Raw genomic sequence first — 18127 nt, 5'->3', positions numbered from 1 at the left:
ATGTTCATTCTGTTCATCAGGAGCAGTTTCCATGTTTCATTAACAGTTCTTGTTAGTATTGTGTCACCATGGTAACTGTTGTTTCCATAACCCCAAAATGCCACTTTATTTTCACTTTGGGGTATTTTGTATATTATTAAATGACTGGTTGCTCAATCCAACATTGAATTAACAAAAACTAGTTTGGGACTGATATTTAAGAGCTGAACCTCATAGGCCTACTGTTTATTTATCAGTATTAGTCATTAGTCACCCAAAAATGAAAATTAAGTCATTAATTACTCACCCCCCTGCTGTACCAACCCCGTAAGACCTTCGTTCATCTTCAGAACACAAATGAAGATATTTTTGATTAAATCTGAGAACTGGATCACTGCTACATAGGTGTAGCGAATGCAACATATAATAATATACATAAAATGTATTAAAGGGGCCGAAGGCCAATTTAGCTCAAAGGGAAATGATTCATTGATTTGCAATGAATCTATGGAATCGAATCACTGAACCGAGCAAATGACTCGCTTAGAATTCATTTGAACGGGCCGTAATTATAACCAAATCTATAGTGAAACACTATGTCTTAGCAAGGTAACTTTAGATCGAACAGTACAAGACATTAAATGTGCAAACACGACACAAGGCAATTATCTTTTCAAATATATAGGCATGTGCCGGTATCAAATTTTCATGCTGCGGTTAATTGATTGAGCTTTTATTGCGGTATACGGTATTATCACGATATTTTAATGAAATTATATTTCAAGAAAAACAGATGCATTGTGGGTCTCTAAAAAAAACCTTAACTTGTATCAATGTGTAATTGTGATTTTCAAAACATATGGTAACTAAAGCAAATTGTTTAAAGTTTAGTGGCAACATGTTACAATGACTGGTAGGTTACTGTTTGTATTATTCAATTAAATTCTTGGATTTGATTTCAGTCTTAGTTCAATATTGACTCATTTGGATAAATATTAGGCAGGCCTCAGTCTGTTAATGTTTCTCAAGAAAAAAAAAAACTCACATAATGCTGTAAACATACAGAGAGAAATTAAATATAATATTTAGCAAATTACTCCTTGCTATTTTCTAATGTGCTGGTCATTAAATGGCTTTCCTGAGGTAAATGTAACGTTTTGACACAACTGTTCTCCTGCAGTGTTACTGACCTCTTTCCCTGTTTGAAAACACTGATTGATCGTTATTATGTACAAGTAAATATACCTTTCGGTAAGTTATTCTGTATCTTTAAATAAAAACGAAAGTAACATGATGATCAGTTTACTTGAACTGAGGAGCAACGATCTGTGATCAGAACCTAAGAGCTGATTTATCAACTTCAATTTATCAATAACAACTTTCATATCAAAAGTAGGGGTGGCACGGTACATGAAAAACACCCGAACCGTTCGGTTCGCTTGTCTCGGTTCGGAGCGTGTGTGCGTCTCACGGTTCGACGCATGCGCCTCGTGCCCGTATGTGACGTGTGTTTTCTTTCGCGCGACATAAGCTTGTTCGACTTGGACCGGCGCTGCACAGAGCGACCGGTGAATAACGTCAAACTAGCCCGAGAGCGACGGCTCCGTCACTCACTTTTGCGGTATTTGATGTCATTACCGATCGCTCTGTGCAGCGCCGGTTCAAGTTAGTAAACAAGCCAGTAAAAGTGGAGTATGGAGCGCTGTAGGTCACGGCACGCGGAGAAATGGCAAGTGGGAGAGATGAGGGAGGAGGATGCGCCAGCGTCGTATAAGTCTATGCTATAAGTCCGGTGTGTGGGAACATTTTGGATTTCATGTTATGATATTTTAATATAACGCTACAGTGGCACTTTATGTTTAGATAAGAGCTTCAGTCATACGTTTCCAAATCCTGCACTTTAATTAAGTGGGACTCTCTGGGAATATAAGCATTGTTGATACTGTCTTTTGTGTTGAGGTTGAACTTATGTTTCACTTTATGTTTATGGCCTTTGCTATTGCTATAGCCTAACTAATTATAGGCAGTGAGGTTTCATGTATATTGACTTATTCATAAAAGACAGTGTTTTAATAGTTCCTCTTTTTTTCTTTTAAAAGATAGAATTTTTGTAAGAGCTACAAAAGTTGGCAGTTGATAAATGCAAGTTTATTTCTTGTGTAAATAAGATTTGTGTGATAAAAATGCACAAGTTCTTGTAGATATAGTGTGATACACATTCTCCTTTTTTTTGCCAAATAAATGAAAAGCATGTCAATGTCTTCTCTCTTGCTGTATCAAAATCTCACCTATAGCTTTCCTCTGAGATAGTCCCAAAATGTGCTTAAAGTCAAAGAGTCAAATTCAGTTTGTGCATGATTGCATGAATATCATTTTTTTATACTGTATCCTAAAGTGTGGATAATTAAGCTATAGATCACATGCTGAAGTACATTTCTGGAGTGTTAAAGATTAAAAGAAAAAAATAACAAGAACCGTACAGAACCGAAAACCGTGACCCTAAAACCGTGATACAAACCGAACCGTCAGTTTCGTGAACCGTGCCACCCCTAATCAAAAGTAACCTGCTCTGTCTAGTCTGTCGGTGTCAGTGTCCTCTTTGCTCTGTGATTTTTCTCTGTGGGAGAGCGTGTGAAAAGTGTCAAATGCGTTAAGTGCCTTTCAGACAGAAAGCGGAATGCGCGACGCTGGTTCAACGTTGCCCTTCAGATACAACGCGATTTGCTATTTTACAAATAAAAAGTTTAACTATTTTGAACTTTAACACCGGCGTGGTCGATGCAGGTCGACGCAGCAACAAAACATCCCTGCGCGTCGAGCGCGTATTCCGCGTCCTGTCTGAAAGTCAAGCTTGAGTCTCAAGCGGAATGTCTGAGAGTTGGCAGCCCTGCGGGGATAAATCGTCGGGAGCGTTCCGCCATGCTTCTTCATCATGTGAGGATTGTTTACATTAGACTAGTGCGCACTGTCGCAAGCACACAGTGCTTATACATGTGGGGATTGTTTACATCAGAGTGCGCGCGTGTTCTGCGCAGCACGCAGTGTTTGAGCGGTTGAAGGAAAATAAGCAGCTAATGCGCGCTCTAAAAGTCTAAATTCGAATCTATTATTTTCCACAGTATTTTGAAGAGCCCGCGATAACAATATCGTGCATATTCATTACCGCGATTTATCGCATTACCGAATACCGGCACATGTCTAATATGGACAAGACTTTATTAGCTATTCTAAGCACAAAACTAAGGTCTAAACATAATCATGCACACACACATTCATACAGTCGCGAAAGGGAAAGAGTGAGTTGGAAAGAGTGAGAGAGAAAGCTTCAACTTTCTATATGCACGTAAGACATGACCTGAAAGGACCACCAAGCATTAATTTGAACCTTCGTTTCTTAGAGAGGTTATTCAATTTACATTAAAGCACCAGTTCAGTTAGAGTCTGGAGTACTTGCGCTTTGTAGTGGCTGAGGGGAATTCCTTTGTTGCGTTGCATAGAAGGGGGGGTGTCCTGGCCGGGTCCGTTGCGTGGTTGGTTGTCTTTGAAGTGCAGGGATGGAAGTTCCTGGGTTTGCCGGTCACGTGTGACTAGCAGCCGAATGAAAAGTCTTTACGATTTCGAAGCGCGTTGCGGAGAGCCGTTTAAAACGAAGCTTTGCAGCAAACTTAACTTTGAAACGAGACTCTTACGAAAAAGACAATAAAGGAAAGAAATGAACGTAAGACGAGTCGGATGGCTTGACTGAGCTGAATTGTAACCCTGATCTTGATGGGTTATTCGTCTGCTGGTCGGATTTGGTCTAGTCGATGTAGAAGCATGCGAACACGCTCTTTGTTTCAGAGATAAGCACGAACAGAACACTCTCTTGCTGGTTTTAGAGAGAGGCACAAACTTAACAGTTACAGAACTGAACGAACTGAACAAAAATCTGACAAAAATCTGAACATGAGGTCCTTTGTTCGGATCTTTAACTTAAACTCTAGTCCATCCTCCTAGAAACTTCTGGCCAATTGGAGGTAATGTCATGATCTCAGGAGGTGGATCTACTTCTTGCTTATCATAATTTATGCATGGTCTGTGAGCTGGTCTCCAGCACTTAGCAGAGAGACAAAAGACCATAGTTTAAACCTTATGATTATTATAATCATAAAACAAAACCTTTTACGCAGATTTCAATCAAGCCATCTTTTGAATTACGAGAATACGGTTCGTTTAAGAGCAAACGAGGCATTCACACTTCTAATGGTTGTATAACAATTACAAGAGTTAATAGTTAACAACAATTACATGATTAATATGCGATCTAAGCATTAACAAACACAACACATGAATTGCTGGAAGCCATAAGAATTGTGAGGTTTAATTATGCATCCCAGAATTGTTCTGTGGTGAGTTTATATGATTTTATAAGTGAGATCTCAGAGAGATCTCAACAGTGAGGTCGTGGTATGTTCAAGGAGTAGGGGTCTGTGTTACGTCTCTGTCCCTCTCAACAGAGATGATGTTGAGGGAGGTCAAAGGTGGTCAGGCTTTTGTTGGTCAGGCCTCTTGTTCCACCATTTTGGAGCCGATTTGTCTTAGTAAAACATTAACATATTGACACGTTCGTCCTGTTTAGTGCCCATCTCTTGGGCCTGCAGGGCAATAAAAAGTCTCCTGAGGGGGTTTTATTATCCCCTAAAGCAAACCCTCGGCGCCGTTCTGTGACTCTGGAATGTGGGCTCCAGAACTTGGAGTGTTGAAGCCATGTGAATTAATCCCATGAGAGATTATTTTGATTAAGTTGTGTTTGATTCGCCTTGATTCTCTACATAGGCTCCTAAGGGATTGAAACTTGACGGCCCAGAAAGTCAATGAAGAAAATGTTGAAATATTCCATGTGCCTACAGTGGCTCAACTATATGTTTATCAAGCGACGAGAATACTTTGTGTGAAAAAAACAAACAAAAATAACGACTTTATTCGACTATTCCATTTCTTCCTTGTGGGTCTGAGACGAGAGTTAAAGAGATTTCCACGACGCATGCGCGAGAACTGAGATGAGGACGTTCTTCTTCTACTCCGCCTTGTTACCGGCTGCTCACCGCTTAGGAGTTTTACCGCCCCCCTGCTGTATAAGATGATGTGCTGATATAGCCGGAAGCACAAAACTTTCTGGTTATAAGCAGAGGAAGACACGCGCTGTACATATAATAGACCCCTCTCTCTCTCTCTATATATATATATATATATATATATATATACACAATTCCTAAACAGTGGGCCGTGGCTTGATGACCATATGGAAAAAATGTGGGTCGCAGGGAAAATGAGTTGAGAACCAATAATGATTATTCAAAACATCTTTCAATGTAAATGTGATAATCGTGATTAATAATCGTGATTACAATCTCAAGGGAATAATCAATAATTATGATTTTATAATCGTGCAGCCCTGCTGTGAGCTGGAGTGAGTGGAGGCGGGGCTAATTAGCATATTCATAGATCAGCGTATACTAAATGAAGCAATGGTGTAGAGTTGCATTCAAGCTATTTTAAGAGATGAAGAGTTTTTCCACTGGAAAACACATTTAAATATGTAATTTTGTTGATCAAAGATGAGTTTTAAGGGATAAATGATTGGCTACAGAAGGGCTTTAATAATGAACACTCACAAAGCTTTACTGCAGTTGACCACAGCTGGTATCAGTCTTCTTCTGCCCTGAGCTGATGTGTTGTATTTCATGAGGTTCAGCTCATCCAGCGGCTCCTCTGAGATCTGAAGCATGAAGGAGATTGTTGAGCAGTGAGACGGAGAGAGTTTCTTCTGTGAGTGTTTGTCTGATTTCACAAACTCCTGAATCTCTCTGGACAGAGTCTGATCTTTCACTTCCAGCAGACAGAGGAACAGATTGATGGATTGATCAGCTGAGAGTTCAGCAAGTTTTTTATTTTCTTTGTATCGCATATCAAGTTCATCTACATAAAAGGCATCATGATGTCTCTTATCCGCTGAGAGAAGTTTATTACTCTGACTCTCCTCATCTTTGATCATCTGTTGAATGTCCTGTGTGATTCTCCTGATGGTGTTTGAGCTGTTCTGTGTGTGTGTCAGTAGATCCTGTAAGAGTCTCTGATTGGACTCCAGTGAGACGCCCAGCAGGAACCGCAGGAACAGATCCAGCCGTCCATTATCACTCCTGAGGGCTTTATCTACTGCTGATCTTAGTAGATCATACAGAGAGTCAAATCTGGAAAATTTGAATTTATGCAGTGGTTCCTCGTTCTTGATCATATACGAGAAAAACTGATAGAAAGCAGCGAGAAACTCCTGGACGCTCAGATGAATGAAGCTGTAGACTTTCCTCTGATGAATCACAGATTCCTCCTTAAAGATCTCAGTGCAAATCCCAGAATGCACTGCGGCGTCAGTGACGTCTATGCCGCTCTCTCTCAGGTCCTCCTCGTAGAACATCACATTGCCCTTCATCAGCTGATGGAAAGCCACTTCAGCAAGTTTCACAATCACTTCTCTGTTGGAGCGCAGGAGTTTCTCTGGATCTCTCTCTTCATACTTCTGATTCCTCATGTGGATCTGAATCAGCAGGAAGTGGATGTACATTTCAGTCAGAGTTTGAGGGATTTCTGCACTCAGATCTTCTTCCAGGAGCTTCTGAAGCACAGTGGAGGAGATCCAGCAGAAGACGGGTATGTGGCACATGATGTGGAGGCTTCTTGCTCTTCTGATGTGAGAGATGATTCTGCTGGCTTGATGCTCGTCACTGATTCTCTTCCTGAAATATTCCTCCTTCTGAGGATCACTGAATCCCTGAATCTCTGTCAGACGGTGGATGTATTTGGAGGGGATCTGATTGGCTGCTGCTGGTCTGGAGGTGATCCAGATGAGAGCCGAGGGAAGCAGATCTCCTTTCATGAGGTTTGACATCAACACACCCACTGATGAAGACTCAGTCACATCAGAAACTTCCTGAGCGTCTGAAAACATCAGTGGGATTCTGCTTTCATCCAGACCATCAAAGATCAACACAACTCTACACTCCTCATACATCTTTGAGTCCAGATCTTGAAGTTCAGGATGAAAGTCCAGCAGAAGTCTGTGAAGACTGTACTGATGATCTCGGATCAAGTTCAGCTCTCGAAATGGAAGCACAAACATGAAATCTACATCCTGATGGTCTTTCCCCTCGGCCCAGTCCAGAATGAACTTCTGCACAGAGACGGTTTTCCCGATTCCAGCGATGCCTTTAGTAAGAACAGTCTTGATCTGCTGTTTCTCCTGGCGTCCTGGTTCAGGAGAGGCTTTAAAGATGTCATTGCAGTGGATTGGAGTGTCTTGTGAGTGTTGTGTTCTGGCTGATTTCTCCATCTGTAAAACCTCATGTTCTTCATTCACTCCTCCTCTCTCTCCCTCTATGATGTAGAGCTGTGTGTAGATCCTGTTCAGGAGGGTTTCATTCTCTTGGAGATTCATTCCCTCAAATAATCTCTCATACTTGCTCTTCATGCTGGTTTTGAGTTGGTCTTTGACTCTCTGTAGTTCATCATTCACTGGTTGAGGAGAATCTCCAGTTTGATCATCTCTATCCACTCTGCTGAAACACACAAATGGGACAAAAAGATGATTTGAATAAAATAAATGATTTAAATCTATAAATAAAATGAAAATATAGTCAATCAATAAAGATGTCAATCTCATATTTTCTGTATAATTAATGTCTTTCAGTTCAAAAGTTAATTTCCTATCACATCTAAAGATGAGAGACCAGGAACAAACTCACTAACAGATTTAAGAAACGAGGAAGAAACCAAATCCTCATCCTCAATCTGACACCAGATTCTGTTAGACAATGAGTTTCTTACCGTAATTGACCCTTCGCTAAGCCCCTCCCTCCTTAGTTACTGTTGCTACGCCTGTCAAGCTTTCGCAGCTGGCACATCTATTACAGTGTGGATGCACTGGTGTCAGACATTCCCAATGAGTTAATTAGTAATTTTAGGCGAACATGTGAAATATCTGAGAGAGCCAGACTAAAGGGACTGCAGTATTCCATTCGAGGGATATATCCACGACATAATATGCAATCGATTAAATAATAATTTCTTAAAAATTGAAGCTAAAGCCTGCTGACCATTCAAATGCGAAACACAAATTGAGGAACAGCTTTGCTCGTGCACAGCAGGATAAGTGAAATGTGAAAATAATACTAATAATTAGAAATCAAACAGCTTATCCATAAATCTTGTGGAATAACACTAACACCAGGAGAGCCACGATCGAATTGGGTTAAATTTACTTAGTCAGGGGTGGTAGGCCGTCGATTACCAAAATGCTAAAATATATTTTAAAGTATGTCAGTCAGCCACTGTCTTGTCTTTAATCGTCTTATTTTTATGTTAAAATGCATTAGGACCAAAGAACCGTCATTATTTCCAAACATTAGGTGTTTTTGTTAATCCTGTCAACATTTAGTTGGAAATGGGTCATTAAAATCTTTACTTTTAATGATGAGTATTGTCTGCGACTTACTTTCACTTTAATTTGCAATAGTTTGCACGTTGGCTTTATGAATAGATGCTCAGCTGCCGTGATGCGTGTTGCAGTAGCATTGTCACATCTTGCTATAACATTACATAGCCTATAACACACTCTCACACTTTTATTTTTAGCATTTTAAAATTGCTAAAGGAGTAAAATTTAGATACGTGGTTTCAACAATCAGATGCATTTACACTTGTGCAGTTTTGTGTGGAATCTCGTCTCAGATGTCCTCCTGAAGAAGTGGTTCAGCAGTAGTTTCAGCCACTAAGCCAATCTAACCCTGTAGAGCCTAGATAAACCCCCGTGCTTACGAGTACAGCGATCGCAAACTTATAAACAAAGTAAGAGCGAACTGACTGGGACATGCAGTAAAGACGCCAAACTTAGGACAATAAGAAAATTGCCAGGTTTTGGTTTAACGGCCTTGGGAAGTGGAAGGAGGTATGTGTAGTTGTTTATATCAGAAATGACATACCCAAACTAAAACAGATACAGTTCATGAACCCTTTGCACTAAAAGCACAAGTATGATCTCACTTGAGTTTATTGTAAATGTAGAATTAAAGAGCCCCTATCATGGATTTTTGAAAATGACTGTTCATATGGTGTGGAATATAGCTCTAAGGGAATGAAAACATCCTGCAATGATTTATACCTGAAAGTGCACCGTATATAAAGTTATTGTCTTTCAAAAGTGAGAGTCGACTCTGAGTCTATGAAATGAATTGTTTTTGAAACGAGTCATTAGCTTTTTTTTCGTGACATAGATACGAAACATTAGCTCAGTGTAAACTTGAAGTCTACACATTTAAATACTTCATCATAGCATCATGACGAGCAGACGCTGTGTTCTACATTGCAAAGACAGTTCAGCCACTTGTTTTCATTGTCCAGGGACGAGCATGTGAAGAATCAGTGGTTAGAGTTCATATTTGCAACGATACCACAACAGTATAGCCCGAACCTTGTGTTCTCATCATTTTAATGACGAATCATTCAAAAACATACATGAATTGAAATGTGGATTCACAAGCCGGTTGTTCCCAAAGGAGGGCTCAGTATCCAGCGTATATGGATCAGGTTCGTCCTCCTCCGAATCACAATCTGTTTGCTGTTATGTTTTCTGTAGCATGCGCAATATAGTTATGCGCAATATGGGGGGGGGGGGGGGGGGGTCAGATAAATGGAGCATAGCCTATATTTGCACTAAAGCCACCTTTAGTGCCTTTCTTCATAGCAAAAACACGCCCATCATGGAACAGCTACAGTGGCGTAGATCGTAGAGCGTGTAGTTCGTGGAAGAGCTTTTGATGCGCTCGGACCCGAGTTCGATACCGCCTTTTGCCAAACATATGAGATGTAAAATTTATAAACTAACATGAAGGTCTCTAGCGTTATATTTTGCCAATGAACTAAAAAAAGAAACCATAATATGGTTATGATAGCCTTCATAAAACAGCACAAGACTTACAAGAAATCGGGGGTGTGGCGTGAGAGCGTGAGAAATAGCTCAATGCATGAGAGTTGGCAGCCCTGTTATATTGTGTTGTGTACACTCCGCGCAGCTTCTAAGCGGGGTAAAGTTAGTTTTGTTTTTGATATTCACCAGACATTCAGGGAAAAATGGCAATTACCTGTACCTGTAATTACCTGTATCTAGTCATCTTCTAAGTCATCTATTCAGTCTATTGTCTTTGTTTTGTGGTAGCCTGACTTCGTCAGACTCATATTCTTGTCAGAATATGAGTCTGAAACTGCTCTGTAGGGCTTTGATTATGAGGCGTGTCTTAACCGAACCAGGAAAAAAAAACCTCTGCATTCAATTGGATAGTCGGTAGACCTACAACCAATCAGAGCAACGCAGTAAGTCAACTACTTTGCATACAGTTGTCAACTTCAGAACTTACTTATTATTTTACAAGTTAAATAACAAGTGTTGCTTCTTTTACTTGATCATCCATGAGTGCCACCAAAGGAGAAACCACAACGATCACAGGCTTTTCATTACGTCCCATCTTCTTAACGACCGTCAGAGCCAGCTGATAAGTTACACTTTTGCCGAATCATGTGGGAAGGACGGCAAAAATATCTTTCCGACAAATGCCTTGATTGCAGTGATTTATTTTACAACAGACGCGACAGCGGTATCTATACATCTCAATTCTCCAGCTGCAGTCATCTCTGAGGGAAACCAGTTCAGCGCTCTTTGATAACGTGATGATTAGGTCCTTGCAGATCATCTGTCCATCATCGTATAAAGCCCGCCCTGGCAATCCGATTGGCCCGATCATTTCTTGCCTGATCATAATTTCTCCTCAATGGATCGAGTCCAGACCGAACTTCCCGACCAAAAAATGTTGTGGGTGGGGTTCGGGCTGGCATCCAGGCTAGTTTTGTGGTGCAAACGAGTCCCATTCAGTCTCTGTCTCCCCATGCACACATTCACATCTTTACAGACTGGTTATGGCTATAAATATGCATTTTTTTTGTCTGCATTATAGCTGGCTATTCGACTGGCTATTCACAGACTGTTCATAGGGTTTCAAACCCTGATTTATTTTATCAAAGTGCTAGCTCCACCTTTGAAAATGGATCAAATGCACTGAAAAATTTCAGTAAGCATTCCTATTTAGAAAAAAAAGTGCAACTGGGCTAGCTAGCATGTTAGCTAAGCACACCATCAATACACGACAATTTATGAGATTAAAACCATGTTTGTGCTCCAAACTTACTTTATAACGCAAGTCGAGTGTTTTAAATAATCTTCTGTGATCTAATTTGGCTAGGGCTGGGTATCGTAACAAAATGTTCGATACCTTGAATTCGATACCGGTTCCTGAACGATACCTTTTTCGATATCAATATTATGTAACCAGTTTTAACAATATAATATTACCTACATTTTTATTTTATTTTTCAGTTGTTGACTTTTTCACACTTATATTTTGAGTATGTAAAAAAGCAGCAATGCTAAAGTTTTCAATGTTTCCTAATCATTTAACAACATGTTTTCTTTACTTCAATGAGCTCATTGTTTCTGCCTTATCTTAATGCATTGTTTAACAATGAAACTGAATGAAAATTAATTGAAATGCATTACACTGGCACCTCTGATAATAACAGATCATCACTCTAAATTGTAATTTAGAAACAGGCATTTTCTGTAAAGCTGCTTTGAAACGATATGTACTGTGAAAAATGCTATAGAAATAAATGTGAATTAAATATAGGCTACTGGGGGGTGGGATTTATGCCTCACGCTCAGCACACGTGAAGCTTGCCGCAAAGCACTGGCAACAGAAGCCTAATGATTATGGATGTTTTAGGAAACAACAGCAAGGATATATTTTTAATTGTTGTAACGTTATATGGATCAGGTAATCAAACTATTCATTTCTAATTGTTTTGTTTAAGAGTAGACATATTTTGACCTTCTATAGGCCTATTTGTTTCGATACTCGGTAGTACCGAGGCAATTCGGTCGGTACCGAAAAAATACCGAACTTGGTACCCAGCCCTAAATTTGGCTTCAGATGCATGGCTTGAAGAACAAAGGTAACTCAAAAATCATTGCAATCATGTTTATTGTCTTCAAAACATCTTTATCTGCATGTTACAGCGATCTCTGTGTTTACGTCAAGCAGTTCCTGGAATGTCACATGGTTATGGCTCTTCTTCATCTTCCATATATGGAATATTCTGTGCAGAGAGCGCCTTCAGGCTATTGGTATGAATTGAAAACACAGCACAACTCAGGAAGAAGCACTCATAATGATTACATCGACGCATTTTAGTATAAATTCAATCAATATTATTCCCGTCTATACAAATATGATGTGAATCTATCAGAATCTATCAATATTTCTCCAAGTCTGCACATTTTTGAGCTAAAGCCCTGAGGGACGTTGTTTTGTGAATCGCTGTCATGACGACAGCACAGAGTTTTTTCTGAATGGACCAGCTGACGCTTATAATTCATATTAAAGATATCGACTCATTTTCTTCATTTCATAACTCCTGAAACAGATTAAGACATAACTGTCACTATAAGTTTCTCACAATACAATAGTGGTCAAATACTGAAACTTGAGTCTTATATCTTTTTAGTGATGTATAGTTTGTCAAGGTATAACATTAAATCTGATTGAATCTTTGAACTAAATTAAAAAAAGAAAACTTCAGAGCGCCAGCGCATAGACTGAAGGTTAACTGGTTAAAAAAAAATAATAGTAAGATCTGGCTAATTTGGAAAGAAAAATAAAGAGGGAATCAGAGATGATGAAAAAAGACCACACATGAAGGCTTGAGATATATAACACGACTGAAATATAGTGTAGCACTAATAAGAATGTAAAATAGGACAGATATCAATGCACCCCCTTTAAAGAATGTAAAACGAGAGAGATCTCAATTGAACTGTTAATGTTATTGGTAGTTACTTGTATTACTTTATTGCATTGTGTTCAATTTGGTGAGACTCGGAGTCGCCAGTAGGGGGCACCCGGGAGTTGCGTAGCGCGTGAGTGGCTGACTAGCTAGCAGCGTAGAAGTAGCCCAGCACGAGATGAAGCGCGAAAGTGCAGCGAAATGTGCTCCTTGTGTGAACATTGCATTTTCTTGTGTTTTATACAGATAAATAAATGTGTTGCACCCGGAAGTGACATCGCCTCGTTCCTAAAAGTGTAACAATAGCTATAATGATATACTACTGTGAGCATTTCACGTGTGTTGTGAAACTGATGAAGATCTTTTCTTAATTTGCAGGGGTTTTTTCTATTTGTGTTTTCTTCAGTTGCAGTGTGTTGAGCTCTCTCAGCCACCGTATCATTCCCCATTTGATCATTTACAGCACATTCTGCTCACTTTAGTTCTGCCTGCCGTTTCATTTATTAGGAGTCAGTCTGATGTCTCTAAAACTGGATTATATCTCACCTGGGGTCAAAGGTCACTGCTTCATCACTGAAGTTAAGAGGAGGACCCATGGATCTGTCACTCTTCATAGACACACAGCTGGGGTCAGAGGTCACTGTTTCATCACTGAAGTTAAGAGGAGGACCCATGGATCTGTCACTCTTCATAGACACACAGCTGGGGTCAGAGGTCACTGTTTCATCACTGAAGTTAAGAGGAGGACCCATGGATCTGTCACTCTTCATAGACACACAGCTGGGGTCTGGAGATGAAGATCTCTCTCTGCTCTCCATCATGAGAAACTGACTTCAGACCTGCATATGGAAACACAAGAGAACAAATACATAACAATATATATATATATATATATTAGGAGTGTGCAAAGCAGGCAGTAATTGTATCTGTATTTTATTTAGATGTACGGGAAATGGCAATCGTAAAACTCCCGAAATCTCTGTGTAAACATTGCGTGACGCACGAGAGATCACTTCCGGCGTAATGTTGGAGACGGTTCAGTTCGGTTCAGTTGGACATTGAACAACTGATTCAGATCAGTTCGACGGCTGGTTAACAAGAGGTAAAAACTATATAAATACTGTTCGTTTTCTCACACAAACCGCTCGTTTTGTGTCTTAGCCCATCAGTGTGTACTTATATTAACGAGTCATTAAATATAAGTGTATGACTGATGAAAAAAATGTCAAAATGTCAAAATTTAAAATACTGTGGAAACAAAGACATGTACATCTTGGATGCCCTTGAACATAAGCTATAAGCTAAAACATATCAAAAATTAATTTCAAAGTGTACCATCCCTTTAATAACTAATGATCTCTACAACTGAAGTGAATCAATCAAAACTAACTTTATCTGGACAATAACTTTATTCTAGATCTGCTGTAAACCCTAAACAATCTCTGATACTGTAATCTCCTGTTATCACTGTAAAGCTGCTGTGAAACATCTATATTGTTAAAAGTGCTATAGAGCTGGTAAGTCCCGCCCATCCGTAAAACTCCGAGTTGGACCTCTAGGTTGAAAAAGCGTCAATGCAAGTGAATGAGAGAAAATAATTATTTTCTGATCCCGTTTGAATTGTGCCATGAATGTAACATTTGTTGTCTGTGAATTTTATATAATTTCTCATGTAACGAGTTTGACAGTATATTGAATGATTCTTTGGCTAGCAGTTGTGGAATAGACATAACAAGAAAGACCACCTCAACTAGTGTGTCCTCTCCCTAAAAGAAGGCAGTGAAGTGCACCAAAGACACAGGCATGTTCAGCGGGATCCGTGTGCTGGTGGGGGTGATGTATATCAAACACGTCGAAAGAGTTGTAGTCCACAAAGTGCTCTCACACAAAGTCGTATGAAAATTCTACCCGCTAAATCGTAGCATTCTTTACACGAAACATCATATAAAAAATTCACAGACAACATATGTTCACATTCATTGCAAAATTCAAACGGGATTAGAAAATGATTATTTTCTCTCATTCACTTGCATTGACGATTTTTCAACCCAGAGGTCCAGCGGGGATAGGGGAAGGGGCGGGTTGAGTCTCAAGTAAAAGCAATCATAAATGAGTCTCAACTAAAAGCAGAATCATAGATGTCGATATGATTATAACTCCTGTCGCCAGATGCAGAAACTAGTTTTACAGTCAGTCTAGTTTCTTCTTCAAGAATGATCATAACATTTAAGTCGGTTTCATAAAAAGGTGGATTGTTCTCATTTGAGTCTGAAAAGTAAGACTGTTAGCCCTAAAGTTACTGATAGTTGGTCACTTTAAACAGGCTTAATATAGCGGCTGTTTACTTATTTTTTATTTTTTTTCTCTAGAGGAGTTTTTTTTTTTTTTTTTAAATTGCAACATAGAATATACAAAGAGATTTACATGACAATACAGCTCACAACAAATAGAAAATACAGGGGGAAAAAAAGAAAGAAATAGAGAAAAATCATGCCTGGGGTAAAGTTACAATAATTTAAAATTACAAAATACTTCATATGTCTTTCTTGCTTTTTTGTTCTTAATTTTATCTAATGAATTACCATATAGTTTAATCTCTTTCATAAAGTGTTCAAAGCTTGGCTTAGCTTTAGCCCATTTTTTCACATGAATGTGATATTTTCCAAGTAATATGAAAAGTTGTATAAGGAAGCACATGGTACTTTTGGAGTCAACATTGCAGAAATGAAAATTAAAACATCCAACCAAAACATATTTGAATAAATACAATTAAAAAAAAAAGGCATTGCCACAAAATTCGCACAAGTTTTCAATATTCAAATGGAAACGTTCAGAAAGTAATTCCTTGACAGGGTAAATTCTGTGTACATATGAAACCTCTCTAATTTTATTATTAATACAAAACTTACTTGTTACAGACAAAACTCTTTTCCAATTAATATTTTCAAATTTAGATGACCAAAAACCTGTTGAGCAAGGCAAAAAGTTTGTTTTTAAAGTATTTCTAATATATTTGTTACTGCATTTATCTATTAATATATTAATATCCCCAATAAATATTGTGTCAAAACAAGAACTGATTTGACGATCTATATTTATAGGGCATAATCCAGGATTTCGTAAAAGTGAAACTACTCTACCAGGGATTGCATCTAAAACAATAGCATTTGGCCTCACAGGAATCATGAATTTATTGAGAAATTCAGGATATGTTAAAAGTAAACCTTGTTCATTAAGCAACTGATTAACATTAAGGATTCCATTGTCGTACCAGGTCTGATTAAAGATTGACTTTTTTTTGTTATAGCGGCTGTTTATGAAACTGGCCTCGTCGCTTTACACAACTCCCTAAAATGGCCGTTAACATTTAAACGCGTCTGATAAGCGCGCAAAACAGAAAACCGTGTACAATAATATGACATGATATCAGAATCAGAAAAACGAACTTACCGTCATGTGATATTTATGTCAGTTTTTAAGGCATTGAAATGTGAACTTACATCCGTCAGAATCGAGTCTTTACTTTCGGTTTGGACTCAGAGGTGTTTCCTCAGAATGCAGAGTGCGCATGCGCAGGAGACCTCTTCACCACACCGGCATATCTTCTTCTTTTTATTATTATTTTATTTGGCGGTTGGCAACTATTTCTTGTGCATTACCGCCACCACAGGACTGGAGTGTGAAGCACTAATAAGCGTGTGGAAATTAACATCTAAAAAAGTAAAGTATTTAATTAAGTAAATAAATAAATAAAATAAAAATAAATAAATAAATAATAATATTAAAAATAAAAATAATAAAAATAACTTCAACTCAATTAACTCAAATTCTTCCGTCTATTCCTATTTCTTTTACAAATTTTATAATAGCACTAAATATTTTATGTTGATCTTTATGTACTTTCAAAATGCTTTCCATATTAAAATATTCAACACCCAATTTCCTTACTTCGTTCATAAATTCTAACCTTTCTTTTACATATTTTTCACATTTTATTAATTAACAGTCCTTCTGACCACATCATGTCATGCTTTCTCTATGTCAGAGAACACTGCCACTACAGTCTGTTTATTCACTTGAGTCTTTCTTATGTCTTCCTCCAGGTATACCACTGGTCCATATACCCCTTCCCCTTCTCAAGCAACAACCATCCTTTTGACTCTACCCAACACACCAGCCTATCATTCATCATTTTCTCCATTGTCTTACCCATCTGCGATGTCAGTGCTGTTGGTCTATACCTGCTTGGACTATGAGGGTCTTTCCCCGGCTTCTTAATTGGTACAATGATAGACTCCTTCCACTCTTTAGGGATAATTCCCTCCATCATATCTTATTGTACAACTTCAACAGGACATCCTTACCACTATCACTCAGATTCTCCAACATTGAGTAGCATATAGTGTCTTTACCTGGAGCGGACTTTCCTAACGTCTTCAGTGCTCTATTCAATTCTCCTTTTGTGAACTTCTCATTCTCAAACACTCTTTGATATTTAGACACAGTTTCTTCTCTCCCTTTTCTTTCTTCATAACTAAGGTTTTCTGAACTGTGTACTTTGGCTAGTGTTTTTCCTATAGCTTCTGCTTTCTCCTTTCTAGAGGTTATTCTGTCATCTCCATCAATTATCACAGGATATCCATATTCCCAACCATTTCCTCTCATTTTCCTAATCATCCCCCAATCCTTCTCTATTGGAGTAGTTCAACCTAAAGAATCACAAAACTTCCTCCAGTATTCCCTTTTTGCTTTCCTGACATGTTGCCTCACCATTGCTTGCGCTCTCTTGTATTCTATCAAATGCTGGAAAGTGTGTGTCGTCTTAAGTAATCTAAATGCCTTGTTTCTTTCGTTTACAGCTTCCTTACACTCTCTTGACCACCATGGCACTATTTTATTCAAGCGTTTGGGTTTTGATTTGTAATAGTGACATCCGCTGCTGCTATTATGCCTGACCTAATTTCTCTAGTTAATACATCAATACTTTCACTACCATCAACACATGATAGCCATTCCTCACTTAGCGCTTCAAACTTATCCCAATCAGCTTTCTCTACAAACCACTGTGACAATATTGTAAAAATTACTGAAGTGGGAAATGTTTCCCTGTCTCCACCTTCGTAAGCTGAAACAGTCTGTCTTCTCTGGGCAGGTCTGCCTGTGTCGGCTAGCCGCTATGGCCAAGCTGTAGTCTGAGTCTGTTCATAGTGTTTCCCATACTTTC

At 38.7% G+C, this 18127-nt stretch overlaps 1 protein-coding gene across 1 annotated transcript; it reads right to left on the bottom strand.

Annotated features, from left to right (window-relative positions):
• Positions 1 to 5629: 5629 nt before the first annotated feature.
• On the bottom strand, positions 5630 to 16487 carry LOC120479283 (NLR family CARD domain-containing protein 3-like). The gene is made up of 3 exons (XM_089118277.1): positions 16354 to 16487; positions 13450 to 13742; positions 5630 to 7568 (listed from the first exon to the last, which is right to left on the bottom strand). The coding sequence occupies exons 2-3, from the start codon at positions 13722 to 13724 to the stop codon at positions 5630 to 5632; spliced, it is 2214 nt and encodes a 737-aa protein (XP_088974403.1). The 5' UTR covers positions 13725 to 13742; positions 16354 to 16487.
• Between the last annotated feature and the right edge of the window lie 1640 nt (positions 16488 to 18127).

This window comes from Pimephales promelas, chromosome 13 (genome assembly GCF_988280905.1).
Source record: "Pimephales promelas chromosome 13, fPimPro1.hap1.1, whole genome shotgun sequence".
Taxonomy (NCBI): Eukaryota; Metazoa; Chordata; class Actinopteri; order Cypriniformes; family Leuciscidae; genus Pimephales; species Pimephales promelas.
The sequence above is the reverse complement of the archived record's forward strand: the minus strand, read 5'-3'. Positions and strand labels throughout refer to the sequence as shown.